We start from the raw sequence: 19930 nt of genomic DNA, 5'->3' as shown, positions 1-19930 counted from the left end.
AGCACTGAATTTAAATTCTTATTTAATTTATCAACTTTGCCAAGTTATTAGGAAAAGGCAGGTTATGGCACTGCTGCATATCTTTAATAGTTTCAATCTCCATTGGTTCTAATACCAGAGACTTTTCTAAACAACATGCATTTCCCTAACAATTTTATCTCTTTCTATTTAGTCGGTCTTTGTCCTTTATTCCATTTCTACCCATTTTCTTTTTTTCTGGAATAAGAAGTCATGATTTTCCCCCTGTTGACCTGTCATAAAAATAACTGATGCTCTATGCTTTGTCAGTTTTGGATAGATTATCTGCTGCTGTAGAAATAACTGTGAGAAGGAGCCTAAAGGAAGGAAAATTACATTAATGACTCCTGTCAGAGTGTGATAGGGTTCCTGGAGTGCAACCTGGACTGTGGGACCACTGAGCCCTCTCTTCCACCAACCTGGGGTATCCCTCTCACCCTGTGATGCTGTTGGCAAGCTACAAATCTCTAGCAGGTACTGCACTTAGACATCCAAATGCAGGGACATGCCCAATTGAGTGCTTTGCCAGCCACTGATGAACCAACAATAAAGAGGCTCCAGCCAATTCTCCCCAGCTCCCCAGCCTTGCACCCTAGAACTGTACCATCTTGCCCCGGTCAAAATCCTGTCCAGTGTTCATTACCCTGTCCAGCCCTCCCTCAAAGTGGAGAGGAGACACACTAGCCTTTGATACTCCTGGGGGAACTCTGCACCACTGTGCATGCACAAAATTGATGTCCCCCAGATTTCTTTTGCTTCCCCGCCAGAGTGTCATTTTCTGTGGGGAAGCAAGGGAGCCACAAGAGCAGTCATGCAACCCTCCCAAGCAGTATGTTTCGGGTGCCCAGGGAGCCCCAGAGAGGTCTATCACTGTGGGGCAGGAGGTGGGACTGGGAAAGGCTTCTATTAGTGTCTCCTACCTTGTGCCAGACTCAGTTGCTAGTCCCAGCTGAGCTAGTGAGGATGAGACTACCTCTTCCCCTGCACGGCATCCGGGCCCAGGTCAGACCCACCCCCAGATTTCTCCCCCAGCTGCAGGAAGCTCTTCAAATTCCCCCTCCTCCCTCTGCTTCCTGCACCCATAGCTCCTTAGCTGCAGGGGGAGGGATCTCCGTACAGGGAGCTGCTCTCCCATCTGCCCAGCTCCTGTGCATCAAGACCCCCTCATACCCGGAGCCTCCTGCCATCCATGCCTTTGTTATCTCCCGAAGAACTACAGCAATTTCCTCTTCATGAGGCTACATCTTAAATCTGTCAGTAAATGGAAACTGTGCATATCATGTGTTATGGGGCAAATCTTTCCAGGAGTACATGACACCAATGCTTTTGGATCTGAAGTACAAGCTAGAATTTAAGATGTTGAATTTGACCTAAAAACCCTAAATGGCCCGAGACCTAGTTATCTGGAAGATCACCTCTCTCCCCATGCCCTAATGTTATAGTTAAGATCAGCACCACTCATAAGAAAAGAAGTGTCCACCTGGCAGGGCACTGTCTATTTGGAACTCACTGTACCCTACCCCAAAACAGTTCTATTCTATCAACTTTCAAAGCATGCTGCAAGAAGGAGCAGCACTAGCCATTTTGCCGGCCTGTGCAGAAAGTGCTTTTGGTGCCGCTGCCCACACACCCCACTTCCCAGCTGCCATGCAAAGGGGGAAGGGGGAAAGGCAGCCAACCAATCATCAGTGGAGCATAAATTGTCAGCCAATCAATCAGAGCAAAGAAGAAGAAAAAGATAAGTGGCACAGTAGTCTGGCACCACCTGGCTATCAGCCCTGCTCACCTCACCCTAGAACTGGCCCTGGCTGTGAGGAACTGCAGGGACTCTGGTGGGACACAGTAAGTTTGCACATAGGTTATCAGCTGCTGGGTTATGTGTTTATTATTTGACATGAGGGATTATAGGAATAGTCCATTTTATAAAATGTATGAATGAGCACATAGAACACAGAGTAGGCACTCCTTTTTTACAGCATGAGTCTAGAAATCAAAAGTAATGAACAGTTAAGGGGATCCACCTAACAGAGTCATCCATCTACAGACCTTCTACTGAGGCTCCATACTCCTCTCTACATTCCATGGCAGTGCACTTCCAGTGGAACCTTGCAACTAGGTCCCCCATGATAGTGCAGCCTACAACTGGTTATGCTGTAAGATACTGTGAATGCAGCAGGAAATATTTCAACTGTTTCCAATATAAATATGACTGAATTACTGCCATAAGGGGGGAGGGATAGCTCAGTGGTTTGAGCATTGGCCTACTAAACCCAGGGTTGTGAGTTCAATCCCTGAGGGGGCCATTAAGGGAACGGGGGTAAAAATCTGGGGATTGGTTCTGCTTGGAGCAGGGGGTTGGACTAGATACCTCCTGAGGTCCCTTCCAACCCTGATATTCTATGAGAGTCATCCATCTACAGACCTTCTACTGAGGCTCCATACTCCTCTCTACATTCCATGGCAGTGCACTTCCAGTGGAACCTTGCAACTAGGTCCCCCATGATAGTGCAGCCTACAACTGGTTATGCTGTAAGATACTGTGAATGCAGCAGGAAATATTTCAACTGTTTCCAATATAAATATGACTGAATTACTGCCATAAGGGGGGAGGGATAGCTCAGTGGTTTGAGCATTGGCCTGCTAAACCCAGGGTTGCAAGTTCAATCCTTGAAGAGGCCATTTGGGGATTGGTTCTGCTTTGAGCAGGGGATTGGACTAGATGATCTCTTGAGGTCCCTCCCTTCCAACCTTAATAATCTATGATAAGAGTGGATTCATAATTACAGATTGTATTAATCTGTTACCCTCAGGGCCTTCAGCTCATTTATACAGCTGGCTTACATTATTCTAATAAATTATCTTACTCAGAAAAAGGCCAGCAAGTCATCCAATCACATTCTATATAAAGAAACTACCATAAATGTCAGAATGAATGATTTAATAGATTCTAAGACAATCTACAACACTGTCAAAATTATAAATCAAACCTTGTTCTTTTTCAATTGTTCTACTAAACTTCATTATCTGTTTTACTTCAGATTTTAACTCATTGGAAGGATTCTACGTGCTTTTATAATAAGTGGCTGCAACATGATGCATATCTACTCAAGTGTTTTACTGCTAGCTGATCATATGATTCACTGTCACCATACACTGGTGCAGAAAATTTAATGACTATGCAGTATGAATGGAATTTCAAGCAGCATGAAGACTAATGTACAAGAGACTTACAGTACATAGTCTGAAAAATTAGTAATGGGACATAGAGACTCTCTCACCCATATGTCAACATTTGGAATCCAAACAAAGCCATTAGAGACAGGTAGTCATTACCATATGATGGTTGTTGGACAGTGTTTGTGAAAAGAAATTGTTGTCCATGTCCATGTCACAACTTCAACTTTTTATGGCAGACTCAACAGTCGGAGGATTTGAGGGCTGATTCAACTTCCAATGAGGATATTGGATTTCAGTGGGCATTGGAACTTGCCCTGAATACACATGAGGCCTGAACTATTATGACTCATAAAGGTGATTGCTCTGTAAGCAAGGTTGAGGCGAAGTGGCATAGGGAAGCTTGGCCTACCATTGACAAAGCTTTACCCATTTTTCACTCAGAGTGGAGAAGCACTGGAATGGGTTCCCTAGAGAGGGGGTGGAATCTCCTTCCTTAGAGGTTTTTAAGGTCAGGCTTGACAAAGCCCTAGCTGGAATGATTTAGTTGGTGTTTGTCCTGCTTTGAGCAGGGGGTTGGACTAGATGACCTCCTGAGGTCCCTTCCAACCCTGATATTCTATGAAATAAGCTTTTATTGGCAAAGCTCTGTCAGCCAGGGATGACACCTCTGACCAACAGAGCTATGCTGACAAAATCCACTCTTTCCTGCTACTCCCCTCTAGCAAGTTATACAAAGGAAGTTTTTGAGTAGGACTGTAAAATTCAGGAGAGGTGGGATTCTGACCTCAGTGAAGCTGTTTGCAAGCTACTAATGCAACCTGCTGGTGGTATGTGGTCACTGGAGACAGTGGATGCAGACTTGTACCATGTGTTCTCAGAAATATAACTTGTAAATATGAGCCATGTAACTGGGCCCAAAAAATAAAGACCAGTCTTTTACCACATTTGTGTGTCATTTTCATAACTAATACAGGTCACTATTCATATGAGGAAAATCTTGCCTCTGTGGCAGAGGTGGTGCAGGTCTGCTGTGCAGGGAATCCACATATAGAGCCCTGCTCTCCGTAGAGCCCTTGCATAGAGACCTACACTGCAGTGGCTTTTGGAACAACAAAAAAAGAGGTGAGAGCAAAAAATCCACTGCAGGCGGAATCCTCTGGTCCTCCCCTACAGTGGGAATGCCTAGAGGGCACACAAGGCTAGTTCAGCCACTGGCTGTGGAACCATTCTGCAGATGGGAGAAAGGGAGCATTGTTCTCTCCCCACCCCCATGCATCTGCCCAGCTCAGCTTCTTGGGTTATGTGCTGCAACAAAAAATGGGTCATTATGTATTTCTCTTCTAACCTAGACACATAAGAACTGCATTTTGGATCAGACTAGTGGTCCATTCAAACCACTCTCCTGTCTCTGACAGCGTACAGAACCAGACACTTCAATAGGAGGTGAAACAATTACCATAATGAAAAATTATGGAATAACTAAATTTACCCATAGGGGAAGTTTCTGTCTAACCCCATCATTCAATGTTTGGTTATGCCCTTAAGCATGATGGCTTACATCTCTTATAAAAATATTTATGGCTACGTAGGACAATTTACTCCACAACCTGTGCATGTTGAAAAGAAATCTGGAGTATGCATTTGGAATAGATATTTATACTATATTGCTGGATATAATTAAATCACAAAGCCTTAATGACTTTCTGAAAGACAATATTCCCCAGCTGCTTCCCAAAACTGTACGAAGGAAGAATCTTTTTCAGCTAATAGAAAACATTCAAGAATCAGGGTTATTGGGAGAACATTTACCTCATAACTTAACAAGTGACATCACTGTCAAACAATGTTACATTCACTCTTTATGGTCTATTAAACAAATGTTATTTCGCATTAAAATAGAGAAAGGCCAGTATTTTTCTTGCATAGTTACTCTGAAAAGAATTAGTGTGCTTCTGTAATTTTTTTTTTGTTTTTTTACACAGACACAGATGCATCAATTTGGCATCAGGTTTGGCAGGTGCTCTTGGGATTTGATTGTTTGCTGTTGAAACATTAATAAAAGTACCTTATTTTATTCCAAACACAATGATCTCCCCCAGCCTGCTCTTTTAGTTTGACAATACAATATTTGAACAAAAACCAAGGCACTCATAGTTACCTCTCACATACCAATGGCCTGAAACCTATTTTACCTTGCTATGTAATCCTTTTGCACATCTTACATATTAAAGCAAGTTTAGGTTAAATCAGTACTTGGATGGGAGACCCGTTGTGATTATTAAGCCTATAAAATTACTAACTGTAAGCTCAAAAGTAAAAAGCAAGTGAAAGTTCATAAAATGTTACAATAACCTGTACTGAGTACTTAAAAATTAACCATAAAAAAATAAGTTAAGCCTGCGTTTTCAGATGTCTCTATTTTAATAACATTTACTTTTTTTTTTTTTTTTAAAGAATCCTTTAATTCCAAAGTCATTAGACAAAGGATTGGTCTGTGCTCACATTGTTAAGGCAACTGGTTGGTATTTTATTCTCAAGCCTCTGTAGGAAAGGGGGTAAAGAGGCCTTGGGGGATATTTTGCAGGGATAGGGATTCCAAGTGACCTTTCCCTGAATATTTGTGCAAATTGCTTGGTGATGGCAGCAATATCTGTCCAAGGCAGAAGACTGTGCCTTGGAAGAGTTTTAACCTAAGCTGTTAGAAGATAAGCTTGAGGATCTTTCATGCAGGGCCCCACATCTGTACCCCCGAGTTCAGACGGGGGGGTTTACCCTGACAGACTTTAAGGTCAGAAGGGACTATCATGATCATTTAGTCTAACCTCCTGCATTGCAGGCCACAGAATCTCACCCACCCACTCCTGCAATAGGCCCATATCCTCAGTGGATATGTTTACACAGCCGATGTTAAAGAGCTCGCCCAGCACTGTAATAAAACCACCTCCGCTGTAGCACTATACACACCGCCACTTTACAGAGCTGAAACTTGCATAGCTCAGGGGTGTGGTTTTTTTCCACACCCCTGAGCGAGAAAGTTGCAGCACTGTAAGTGGCAGTGTAGACAAGGCCAGAATTACTGAAGTCCTCAAACCATGGTTTAAAGACTTCAAATTACAGAGAATCCACTAATTACACTAGTTTAAATCTGCAAGTGATCATTGCCCCATGCTGCAGAAGAAGGCGGAAAACCCCATAGTCTCTGCCAATCTAACCTGAGGGAAGATTCCTTCCTGACAGCAAGATAAAAGGAGAAGACCAGACCGAAAGACTTTCTTCCAGGAAGAAGGCCAACTGGCTTTGCTCTTGTTCAAAGAGCTTTGTTTTTCAATTGTAAGTTGTGAAAAATCATCATGATATCCTGTTCTCAGCCCATCAGAAAACTAATTGTCTGTACCACAGACACACATAAGATCCAGTTTTGCCACCCCTTCCCTGTTCTGTTACAAATAGTGGGGCAGACAGTTTCCTCTTATATTCCCTCTCTCAGCTTTTCATCAAACCCTGAAATCAAATGCATTGCATTAGCACAGTGAGATGAGATGGTCTAACGGGGGCGGACTCACCACTGCAGCGCCTCCTGCTGTCATCCTGGGAATTAGCTCTTTCACAGCTTTGAAGCACCCTCTGCAGGCCCCTATCTTGCCTTGCCAGGCCCCTGTGTCCCTCCTGGACCTCAGTGCCCCTTTCCACTGGGGTTCTGCCCCTTACAGTACCCCCCCAGTCTCAGTGGGTCTCCCCTCCCCAGGGAACCTCCACCCACCTATCCCCACCTTGCCTCAGTCTTGGCTACTGCCAGTCCCATCTAGCCCCGTTCACTGGGGCAGACTGCAGTATAATTGCCATTCATCACTGGCAAAGAGGGTTTGGGCCTGCTGCTTCTGCCTACCCATAGGCTGCCCTCTGCAACCCCAGTACCTTTTGGCCTTGCATGAGGGTGAGAATGTGCTCCAGGCTAGAGTTCCCCAGCCCTGTTCCACCCTAGGTACGCAGATACACTCCCCCTAAAGGCCTGGCTCATAGCCCTTTTATAAGGGCCAGCTGTGCTCTGTTTGGGGCATGGCCCCAGCTGAGGCTGCTTCCCCAATCACAGCCCTCTCCTGGGCTGTTCTAAGCCCTTTAAGGTGGGAGTGGGGCAACCACTCCACTACAGATGGCCACAACATTGCCCTGTCTGAGGCATAAAAGACCCAACCAGATGATATCTCTGACTAGAAAGTGAACCAGGGTCCAAGCAACAGTTGACCGACCAGCCAAAGAATCCATCCATCCAACCAACCAGCCATCCATTGTTCCAAAGACACCAACAAAAGCAGTATTCTTCCTACCTTGTCTATCCTCTCTTTCCTCCACCTTGTGTCCATTTGTTACAAACAGGAGACATGAATACCCCTTACACATCAAGACTGAAAGTAAAATGAATCCTTTCCTTTTAATCAAAGAGAGGTAGTTCTGTAAATGAGAGACTGATATTTTGCCTCCAAAAGGAGAGAGACTTAAAAATTTTAATTGTTCGTTTTGCATAATCACTCCATTTTAGTTTCTTTCTTGTGTTTAATAAATAATCTTTCAAGTTTAAAATGACCATTTACGAGTGTTTGCCAAAAAAATCAAGTAAACCAGGGGTCAGCAACCTTTCAGAAGTGGTGTGCCGAGTCTTCATTTATTCACTCTAATTTAAGGTTTTGTGTGCCAGTAATACATTTTAATGTTTTTTAGAAGGTCTCTCTTTACAAGTCTATATATTATATAACTAAACTAGTGTTGTACTGTAAAATAAACAAGTTTTCAAAATGTTTAAGCAGCTTCAATTAAATTAAAATGTTGATCTTACGCCGCCGGCCTGCTCAGCCCACTGCTGGTCTGGGGTTCTGTTCACCTAGTTCGGCAGTGGGCTGAATGGGGCCTGCAGCTGGGACCCCAGCTGGGAAGAATCTGGCAGCCAGAACTCCAGACCGGCAGCGGGCTGTGCGGGGCCAGCAGCTGGGACCCCAGACCAGCAGTGGACTGAGCCGCTCAGTCCACTGCTGCTCAGGGGTTCCATCCGCCGGCTCCTGCCAGCCGGGATCCCAGCTGCCAGACCAACTCACCTCGCTGCCCGTCTGGGGTCCCAGCCCTGCCCACATACAGTGGGTACCTACCTTCTCCCTGGTTCTGGCCCATTCTCTTCCTCTCTCTGCACTGAGCTGAGGGTGGGAGTGCACTGAGCAGAGGGCTGGGGGTGAAGGGTCTGGCCAGGAGCTAGAATGAGGGAGGGGGCTCAGGGTCGGGGCAGGAGGTTTGGGTGTGGGGGCACTTACACGGGCAGCTCCCATTTGGTGTGAGGGGTGCAGGTGGGAATGTGAATGGGGGTGCAGGAGCTCCCATTTGGTGCTCAGGGTGGGGGTGAGGATGGGGGGGTGCAAGAGTCAGGTCAGAGGGCTGGGGGCATATGAGGGGGGTGCAGGTGTCAGGGTAGGGGGGCTGGGTATGTGTGGGGGTGCCAGAGTCAGGGCTGGGGTCATGGGGGTGGTTGAAGGAGTCAGAGGGCTGGGTGGTAGAGGGCTCAGCGTAGGGTCCTGGGGCATGTGTGGGGGTGTAGGGTTCAGGGTTGTGGCGGGCAGTCAGGGCTCAGGGCTGGGTGACTGCCCCCCCCTCAGAACCACCAAACATCCCCCCCTGCTCCTTCTTCTGACTACCCCCCTCCTGGGACCCCACCCTCTATCTAAGCCTCCCTGCTCCTTGTCCCCTGACTGCCCCCCTAGGACCATACCCCCTACCTGTCCCCTGACTGCCTCAACCCTTATCCACACCCCCGCACCCAAGACAGAACCCCCTGGACTCCCATGCCTATCTAACCACTCCCTGCCCCCTGACAGGACCCCCAGAACTCTGGACCCATACAGCCCCCCACCCGCTCCCTGCCTGCCCCAACCCCTCTCCATACCCCTATCTCCTGACAGCCCCCTCCAGAACTCCTGACTCATGTAACCCCCCCAGCTCCTTGTCCCCTGACCACCCCCTCCAGAGATCCCCCCACCCTAACTGCCCCCTCAAGACCCTCCTTGCTCCTTGTCCCCTGACTGCCCTGACCCCTATCCACCACCACCCCCTAACAGACCACGGGACTTTCCTGCCCCATCCACCCCCCCTGCTCCCTGACTGCCCCCTCCAGAGACCCCAGCCCCTAACCACCCCCCCTAGGATCCCCTCCCATCCAACCCACCCTGCTCCCTGTCCCTTGACTGCCCCCACCCTTATCCAACCCCCCCGGCCCCAGACCCTTACCATGAGGCTTCATGCTCATCCGGAACACGGCTGCCGCGCACAGCCCCGGCCCCCAGAGTGCTGCATGCGTGGCGGCAGGGCTCCGGGTGAGCGGGGAGCATCCTTCCCTCCCCACGGAGCCAAATGCTGCCCCGCGGGAGCACGCAGCCCTGGCCCCCAGAGCACTGTGCATGGCAGCAGGGCTCCAGGGGAAGGGGGGAAAGGGCCGGCAGCTTGCTGTGCTCGGTCCAGCGCTCCGGCCCAGGAGCGCGGACCCTGTGGCTTGCTGCATCGGCAGGATTTTTAATGGCACACTGGAGTCCCAGTAGGCCCCAGCGTGCCATTAAAAAAAATCGGCTTGCGTGCTGTCTTTGGCACGCGTGCCATAGGTTGCCGACCCCTGGGCTAGACAGACAGATTAGGCTGACTTCAAGAGGATCAAGATTCCTATGTGTTAGCACTGGCTTGAACAGAAGGAGGAGCAGCCCAATAATATGTAATAAATAATAATAATATCACCTAGATCTTGTATAGTGCTTTTCCATCAGTAGATCCAAAGTGTTTTACAAAGGAGGTCAGTATCATTATCCCCATTTTAGAGACAGGGAAACTTGAGGCACAGAAAGATGTGACTTGTACAACTAATATCAGATTTAAAAAAAACTGAAAGCAATTTAAAACCAATATACACATAAATCAACTATGAAAAATTTTAATATCAAACACTTATGTTTAGCAGATTTATAGAATAGCTAAAAAGGATGCTTACCCATACACTCTAGACAGCCTGGACAAATTCTATAAAAACAAATCCAAAGGCTGGGAACATCTTTTTAAACAGAAACTTTTAGTTGAGTAATACAATTAAAAAGAATGAGAAAAGTCATTTTAAACTTAGCCTAGCACATCATTGCTTAACTGATGAACTGTTAACCTATGAATTAGCTGTTTCCATATAATTTTGAAGAGACCATTTCACCATTTTACATTGTAATCAAAAATGCACAACTGAGTTCAGATTTTAAAAAAGATGAGATTGTCTCTGTTGATTTATAGAAACGAATGACTTCCTACTAGTAGCTCCATAAGCAAAACTGAGCAATCTAATAGACAACAGCGAAAACCAACTTTCTACTACCAAAAAAAGCACAATTTAAATATAATGGCCTTCTAAAATAAATTTAAAAATTGTGCTTTGTTTGTTTTAAGCAAGGATACTATACAGCTCAGAACATTATCTACAGGCATCTTTAATTCTAGCCAAAATGCAGATGGACCTATCCAACAAAATCTAATTCTTAGTTCTATTATCATATTGACCTCCTCACCTTCATTAACATAGCAAGGGTAATTTTTAGCTACTTATTGGATTTTAAATCCTGTATCCCAAAACTGGAGCTAAGAGGGTGAGTAATGTATGGGTGTGTATGTCTTGCCAAAAGTCATTGAAGAGTAAAGGTGTATACAGTATATATAAAAATAAACTCTGTGTTTTTTAATCTGTACCATATGTTAATTTGTCATTGTTTGGCAATGTTTTTTAACATATTTAGGAACTTTATTTATATTATTTTAATCAACACAAATAGTTGTGTGGAAAAATGCAGTGATAGGGTTCCAGACTCTTCGTCATACCACAGCACATCACACCACTCCTCCTATTCTTTGGATAACAATTATAGTCTCTAAATGCCAAGTTTGGGAAGATATTACAGCAACATCTGGCCCCTTGGCAGACTCCATGAGCAATTGCATTGGTAACTCTGGAGTTTGGTAGATCTGTCACATGGTTAAGTTTCTAAAGAGCAGCCTTCCTTTCAGTTGGTATTATCCATGCATGCATCTTACACTCTGGGGAATGTACTTACACTTGTACTCTTTTATGGTTAGGCTTGGCAGAATTTAGTTTTAATTTTTGTATCATTTTGATGTATATCATACAAGTTAAGCTTTTTTTATTTTTATCTATTTAAATTTCCACATTTGCAGGATATTATGGGAGGTCGACAATGATCAGTTAATGACAGTAGACATTGAGATTCAAAAAGTTAAAGCTTTATAACTGTTAAAACAAACTATCAAAATGCACAAAGTAAATATTCTTTACTCAAACTCTAATAAATTTTCAAGCAGCATTTTTCTTCTTTAGCCTATCTGTACATTTCAATCATCATAGATGGAAATATTTTCAGTGGTTTGTGTATGTACAGTAAAATCAATATTTACCGATAAAAATTAATCCTTCCAAATTTATTTAGGGTATAAACTTTCACATTGTCTTTAGTGTCATTCTCCCCAATCTTACTGTTGTGCCACTGATCACAAAAAGCGTGCAATCGCGCAATCTATTTCCTGGAATTGAAAAGATAGGAGTCATGGATAGATCTTAGACCTTCTCATCTTCTTTTGGAATTTTTGTTCATTTGTTTCTAAGTAAAATCCCAGACAAATGCCCTGTAGTTCTGTTTATGAACAAACTCACATTATTATCAAGCACAAAAATATGAAGACAACTGTTTGTGAACAAGACCCTTAAAAGTACTGATCATGTAAATTATTCTGCAGTGTTTCTGCCTAGGGCAACAAAAATGATGAAGGGGCTGGGGCACATGACTTATAAGGAGACGCTGAGGGAACTGGACTTATGTAGTCTGCAGAAGAGAAGAGTGACAGGGGATTTGGTAGTGGCCTTCAATTACCTGAAGGTGGGTTCCAAAGAGGATGGAGCTAGGCTGTTCTCAGTAGTGCCAGGTGACAGAACAAGAAGCAATGGTCTCAAGTTGCAGTGAGGGAGGTCTAGGTTGGATATTAGGAAACACTATTTCACTAAGAAGGCAGTGAAGCACTGGAATGGGTTACCTAGTGTCATAACCTATTCCCAGATTTGGACCTTAGCGTCCAAAATATGGGGGTTAGCATGAAAACCTCCAAGCTTAGTTACCAGCTTGGACCTGGTAAAGCTGCCACCACCCAAAAAATTAGAGTGTTTTGAGGCACTCTGGTCCCCCCAAAAACCTTCCCTGGGGACCCCAAGACCCAAATTCCTTGAGTCTCACAACAAAGGGGAATAAACCATTTCCCTTCCCTTCTCCCTTCCAGGTGTTCCCTCCCTGGGTTCCTGGAGAGATACACAGAAGCAAGCTCCATGAATCTAAACAGAGGGATTCCACCCTCTCTATTTCCAGTCCTGGAAAACACAAGTACTTCCCTCTTCACCCAGAGGGTATGCAAAGTCAGGCTTGTAAATCTAACACACACAGATTTCCCCCTGACTTCTTCCTCCCACCAATTCCCTGGTGAGCTACAGACTCAATTCCCTGGAGTTCCCCAGTAAAGAAAAACTCCAACAGGTCTTAAAAAAGAAAGCTTTATATAAAAAGAAAGAAAAAATACATAAAAATGGTCTCTCTGTATTAAGGTGACAAATACAGGGTCAATTGCTTAAAAGAAATATGAATAAACAGCCTTATTCAAAAAGAATACAATTCAAAACACTCCAGCAACTACACACATGTAAATACAAAATAAAAACCCTATAAACCACTATCTTATCTTTTGTACTTACAGCTGGGAAACAGAAGATTAGAAAACTTGGAGATAGAGAGAGATCACTCTCATAGCCGAGAGGGTCAGACGCCAGACAAAGGACAAAGAACTCAGACACAAACTTCCCTCCACCCAGATTTGAAAAAGTCTTGTTTCCTGATTGGTCCTCTGGTCAGGTGTTTCAGGTTACTCCTTTCCAGGTAAAAGAACATTAACCCTTAGCTATCTGTTTATGACACCTAGGGAGGTGATGAAATCTCCATCCTCAAAGGTTTTTAAGGCCCGGCATGACAAAGCCCTGACTGAGATGATTTAGTTGGGATTGGTCCTGCTTTGAGCAGGAGATTGGACTAGATGACCTCCTGAGATCTCTTCCAACACTAGTCTTCTATGAGTCTATGTAAATTGTTTAATAGGCAGCAGAGTAGGCTATCCCCCAACACTTATGGAAAAATTCTATTCAGTAATCTTTTGCTGCACTGTTTGTAGATCATATATTGTAATCTACTCCAAAAGAAATATTTACACAGTACACTATACAGTTAAAGGTCTTAACCTTGCCAAGGATCAGAAGGAGGTTGTAGACATGCAGAGGACACATGGCATGTGGGCTGGTAAGATCCACAGTGAAATCCATCCATCCTGGTGGATCCTGGGAGATTGTATAGAGATCCAGTTCCTCTGCATTGTTCCCTTGCCCTCCCCTTCCCTCCCCTCCCCAGAGCACTATGGATGCTCATGAGCCTGGCTGCCAGTGCTGGTCTGGCTACTTTCTTTCTCCAAAGGAGCAGGTAGAAGTCACGAAGTATGAATTAAGAGACCTTTTCTTCTTTTAAAACAGTCTGAAAAGTCTTTAAATGAAATAAAATGTAACATGGTGAAAAATAAAAATGATTCACCTGTTAGCTCTGCAGTCCAAGCCTTGGGAGCCCAAGTGAATTGACCTGGGCTCCAAGATAAAATGCTGTGGGTTTTTTATTGCTGTGTAGATATATGGTTTCCTGCGTTCCCTTTAAGATTCTGATGGGCTGTCAGTCCCCAGCCTTGCTACACTATACGCAGGTGAACAGGGCTTGTTCACCCTATTCACCTGTGTATAGTGTAAGCCAGTGGTTTTCAAACTCCGGGTCGTGACCCAGTACTGGGTAAGGCACTGGGTCGTGGCGTCTCTGGTCAGCAACGCCGACCGGGCCATTAAAAGTCCTGTTGGCGGTGCTGCTCAGCTAACACAGGCTAGTTCCTACTTTATTTTTTCCTTATTAAAATGACAAACGTTTCAGAACTAGTTAACATCTGTCTAAGTACTACTTAATTAATAGGCAATGGTTACATGTGTCCCATTAAGGCCTAACTTACATATAAATTTTGTACATGTAACTATAGTATTTATAATTATTTCAGTTAGGGTTGTGATTTTTTAACCAAAATAGTTATACTGATACAAATCCCTAGGCCTTGCCTTCACTAGGGACTAAAGATGTGTTCTTTATTTGAACTAGCTATCTGAAGTTAACTAACTCAATGTAAAATCCTAGTGAATACAATGTAATTTGTCATTTCAACATGTGTTAGCAGATCAAGTTAAAGACTAAGCTCCTCTATAGTCTTTAACTCAGCCTATTAACTCATGTAAAGACTACAAACTGCCTTGTCTTCACTAGGATTTTACATTCCTAGTGAAGACATAGCTTGTGTGTTATACTAATACAAATATGCCTTATCCCAATAGTGCTTATTCTCCTTCCCATATAAGAATAAACTATGCCAGTATGTGAGAAACAAGATGAGTGAGGTAATATCTTTTACTGGATCAGCTTCACTTGGTGGAAGGGACAAGCTTTTGAGATTCATAGAGCTCTTTCTTAGGTCGCCAACACAGGACCAACACAGCTACACCACCACTGCAAAAATGCTTATAATGGAATATCTGTATCCACACTACGGGGATTGTACCATCCCAATTTTGCCAGCACAGATAAAGCAGTACAACTTGTGCATATGTGGACAAGTCCTATGTGATTTTTTTGTTACTATTTTCCCTGACAGAGCCTCAGTCTTTACCATTCTCTCTCGTTAGGTTAACTTGATTTCCTGAGAGTAGTCTCAGCAGAGGAAGTAGCATGATGAAGAGCATCCCAATAAATGAAGCATGCTGTACTTTAGGTAGATAATCATGAGGTCATTTCAGTGGATCAGTGACAGCGTGGACAAATACTACGAATGTAACAGCACAAACAGTTCTAATAGCCCTCCCACTACTGTGCCACAATGCAGCAAGGGCCTTTAAAAATCTTCCAGAAGACCCTACATCTGAGAGACATGCCAGAAATTGTTAGCCCTGAGAGCAGTGCAATCGTAATGGTTTAGAACAGCACTAGTGTTGATACATGGGGAAAACTGCAAAATTTTAAAGTATGCATCCATATTCCTAGAGTGGACATATCAAACTATTTATGCTTAAACCAATTCTATTGCACCAATTCAACTGGAAACAGTTCAGTTCCTTAATGCAGACATGGACCATGAACTTCAGTCACTTCACTTTCAAATGAATTTACAGCAACACAAAATAACAGCACTGTATCCCAAAGTGCCTGTGGTGTGAAGTGTCATCATAACTCAACACCAACACATACAGTGCCAATCCAAGTATTCAAAAGTCATGAGTCAGGCCTCTCAAAAATAATGAGACTGACTTAATTATAAATTGGAGCTCTTTTTATTTGTCTAACTTGTGAGCCTTTAAAGGTACACTTAGGTTTTAAAGTTTTTACCTGAAACCACTAAGGCTAGAAATATACTCTTTTTTTTCTTTTTTTTTTGGAGGGTGGGGAAGAGAGAGAGAGAAAAAGAGCTATGGATCTCCCATAATCAGGAGCTGGGGATTTAAGACAACACACCAAATATCACAACACTTGACAATAAAATTGCAAGAGCTGGCAACCATGCATACTGATATAACATGATGCCAGCATCACAACACATCAGAAAATCTCACAGTCACTATGTTGTGGCAAAATGTGCTGCTTCCATTTCCTTCCTTCCTGGATGTGGTGGGCAGAAGGGAAGAGGGAATTATCCCATTTCTCTGTCCTCTTCCCTGGCCTGCTACAGTATGAAGAAAAGATCCTGGCAGTTCTACACTTCCCTCAAAAGGTACCTCTGTCTATACAGCAAACAAACAAAAACCCAAAGCAAGTGTCAGAGCCAAGGTGTAAAGATTTAAGCGCACTACAATGTTAAAAGTTGCTGTGTAGATGCATTCAGGCTCAGGCTCTGAAACCCATTCCGCTCTCCAGACTTCAGAGCCTGGGCCAGAATGTCTGCATGGCTATTTCAGCATCATAGCTACAGAGGTCAGATATGGAGCCAAACTTCCCCTCCAGAGCCCAAGAGGGTTTGGATTTGGCCCAAGGCTTGGAGGTTGTATCTCTAAAGCCCTGAACATTGAGGGCTTGAAGATCCAGACCTGGTGTCCTTGCTGGCCCTGGCTATCAAGCCCAGCTTGGGAAGGTCCCTCCCACACCTTGGCTGCAAGCAGATCAGCATGTGGGGACCATTTTGGCAGGACTATCATACATCACCGGCCAGCTCGGTGCCCGATCCTGTGCATGGCTCTGCCTGGGGTGGCCTGTACTCTTAGGGATAGGGTGACCATACATCCTGTTTTGGCCAGGATAGTCCCTTTTTTAAGCCCTGTTCCGGTCATCTCGACTTTTTTGACAAATGTGGGCATTTGTCCCATTTGCTCTTGCCAACTCGATCAGTTGGCAAGAGCAAATGAGACAAATGCCCACTTTTTGCGTGTGGTATGAAGGTATGTGTCGGGGGGGGGGGGTTCCAGCAGCGATGCCAACCCCTTGTGGGGAAGGGGAGGCAAGGCTTGTGCAGGGGGCAAGCAGTCACCCCAGCCTTGCACAGAGGACACGGAGGGTTCCAGCGACCCCAGCTGGGGTTGGGGAGACTCAGACAAGCAGCTCTGGCCAGCCCCATGTGGTGTCCCGTTTTCCCGTTGGGAACTATGGTCACCCTACTGAGCACCGCCACTGGGCTCAGCACCAGCAGAGAGACTGGGGAGGTGGAGAGGGTCCCCGCATCAGATGTACCAGCCAAGCCCCGCAGGTACCAACCACCCATGCGGGCAGAGCCATTTGCAGGCGCCAGCCTTAGACTAGCTGGATTTTATAGCCCTTCAGCACGGGGAGGGGGTGTCCTGTTGTGATACGGGGATGCCCGTGTCACGGCAGTGCCCCAGCCAGGGCCCTACCTTCCTGCGGCTGCTGCCCAGAGACTGCAGGGGGCAGCAGGTGGGCTCCGAGCTCCTCCTGCGGCTGCTTCTCAGGTAGGTCACCCGCCTCCTGCTGGAGGTCGCCGCCTCGGGCGCCAGGTGCGCCTCCGCTTGGTCCTTGCGGCTGCTGCGCGCCGGCCCTAGGCGCTGCTCGGTGCCCCGGGCGGGCAGAGCCCTGGCCGCATCTGCTCCCGCCTTCTCCGCCGGGGCGCAGGAGCGCCTCAGCCCCAGCTGCAGGCACAGGAAGACCGCGGCCGAAAGCAGGCAGAGGCGAAACGCGGAGCCCTTCCACAGCGGCTTCTCCTTGGGCATCATCCCCCGCTCACTGGGCGGGCGGGCCCCTGGGAGCCGGAGCCTGCTGCCGCCGGCACAGCCCGTGGGCTGGGCGCCCGGCTGGCGGAGGGGCCCATGCAAGAGTCGGGGCGCTGGGAAAGGCAGGCGGCCAAGCCGCTCATTGACAAGGGGGGGCGCTCCCCCGGGGCCGAGCCGGAGCCCCGCCGCAGCCCGCCAGCACGGGCGAGCTGTGCATATTTGCGCGGACACCAGCCACACCCAGCCTGACGCTCGCCTGGGTGGGGTTTGCTCCCCCCCGGGCTGGGGGTGTGACCTGGCTGAGGGGGAGCTCAGAGAGATCAGCTGCGTGCAGCGGGGGCCCGCCGGGTCTGCTCTGCTCGGCGCGCGCTTCTCCCTGGGGAGCCCCGAAAACGTGCTTCAGTCAACACCCAAAGAGTTCGGTGCTCCCTTGTGACAGGAGCCAGCCTGAGCCTCCCTCTCAGCTCGCCGAGAGGCGTATCCCCGGGCAGAGGAGCGGCGTGACTAGTTTCTCCCCCTCCCCATTATTTTAACTTTAGACCATCGCTGTGGTTATCTTGCCGCCAAACAGCAATTAGCCTTAATAGTTTTGTCATGTGTTTAAAGTGAAAGTAGAATATGTTTTGTCCGGGGCATGTGGAAGAATGAGGGTTTTGGTGGGGAATTGTACTAAACCAGGGTGGTATTAAGCTGGGAAGAACATTTACAAGACCGTTTGTGTTGTCATTGATTTTTAAAATGCAAGATTCAAAGATGCATGATCCAGCCTCAGTCATATCAGAGATGGCTGGCAAGCAGCCAACCATGTTAACTGCTGAAATGAAGCAGTGCTTACCAGAGATAGTAACTTGCACTTATTACCACCAAAGCTAGCTGAGCAAAACAATTGCTAGTGAAATTCAACAAAATCCCTTTTGTCTTGGGGAAAGGGCAAAGCCAATCTAGATAGGAAAGAATGGTGTTGTGTAAACGAATGGTAAATAACAAATGAAAAATATGTACATCTTGTATTATATCTGTCTCAGAAAGTAAAATTCTGAGGAAAAAAATTAATTGCCTCATTTCTATTCTATTTTACATACATTTGAGACTAGCTTGGTTTTATACACCTGTGGCTGAGATATAGATGAGGGTTTCAAATTTGGGAAAGGGATAGCTCAGTGGTTTGAGCTTTGGTCTGCTTAAACCCAGGGTTGTGAGTTCTATCCCTGAGGGGGCCATTTAGGGATCTGGGGCAAAAATCTGTTTGGGGATTGGTGCTGCTTTGAGCAGGGGGTTAGACTAGATGATGACCTCCTGTGATCCCTTCCAACTCTGATATTCTATGATCCAAACAGCTGGCAGGAGGTAACCTGCTAACCGTATTGCTTAATGGGAGAGGGGTTCTGGCTAGTTGGGAAGAGAGTCCTGGGGGGTTCCTGGTATGGAAAAAATTAATTACTATCCTACAGTGTAATGTCAGAATAGCACAGAAATTTTAAATCTAAAGAGTCTTTGTTCTTTTTACTCATTATTAATGTGCCAGTTTTAACTCATGACAATTTGTTTTAAACTTCGGATGTTAACAAAAGAGAATTGCTCTTGAAGAAGCCTTCCTTGTTTTCAAACAAGCTAGGAGTGAACTGCTTGCTTACACCAGTGGTTTTCAAAACATTTTCTGGCAACCCAGTTAAAGAAAATTGTTAAAGGCCGTGACCCAACAGAGCTGAGGATGAGGGGCTCAGGGCTGGGGTACAGGAGTGAGGGCTGCATGGTGGGGCTGGGAATGAGGGGTTCAGGGCATGGGAGAGGGCTCTGGGCTGGGGCAGGGGGTTGGGGTGCAGGAGGGGCTCAAGGCTCTGGGCTGGGACCAGGGTTGAGGGATTTGGGTGCAGGAAGGGGGTCCAGGTTTGGAGGAGACTCAGGACTGGGGCAGGGGATTGGGATGCCAACTTATCTCAGGCAACTCCCAGTCAGTGGCACTGCAAACTATGCTGCACCCCGGAAGCGGCCAGCAGGAGGTCCAGTTCCTACATGGAGGCATACAAGCAGCTCTTGCCCACAGGCCCGCCCCCCCAGCTCCCATTGGCTGAGAACCAGCCAATGTGAGTGCAGAGTTGGTGCTCAGGGTGGGGGCAGTGTGCAGAAGTCCATGGCCCCCTTGCCTAGGAGCCAGACCTGTTGCTGGCTGCTTCTGGGGCACAGCACAGTGTCAGAACACGTAGGCACTAACCTGCATTAGCCGAGCAGTACCGCCAATGGGACTTTTAATGGCCCAGGTGGTAGTGCTGACTAGAGCCGCTACGACCTAGTGCCTTACATTCCATGACCCAGTACTGGGTTGCGACCCACAGTTTGAAAACTACT

The 19930-nt window shown here is 46.2% G+C and overlaps 1 protein-coding gene across 1 annotated transcript in view; it reads right to left on the bottom strand.

Moving 5' to 3' along the window:
* METTL24 (methyltransferase like 24) overlaps nucleotides 1–18045 on the bottom strand; it is a 99731-nt gene extending 81686 nt beyond the window's left edge. Inside the window, exon 1 of the mRNA XM_050951419.1 lies at nucleotides 17252–18045. Coding sequence (XP_050807376.1) covers nucleotides 17252–17587 — 336 coding nt within the window. The 5' untranslated portion in view covers nucleotides 17588–18045. The remainder of the gene's footprint in view (nucleotides 1–17251) is intronic.
* Between the last annotated feature and the right edge of the window lie 1885 nt (nucleotides 18046–19930).

Source organism: Gopherus flavomarginatus, chromosome 4 (assembly GCF_025201925.1).
Source record: "Gopherus flavomarginatus isolate rGopFla2 chromosome 4, rGopFla2.mat.asm, whole genome shotgun sequence".
NCBI classification, from domain to species: domain Eukaryota; kingdom Metazoa; phylum Chordata; order Testudines; family Testudinidae; genus Gopherus; species Gopherus flavomarginatus.
The sequence above is the reverse complement of the archived record's forward strand: the minus strand, read 5'-3'. Positions and strand labels throughout refer to the sequence as shown.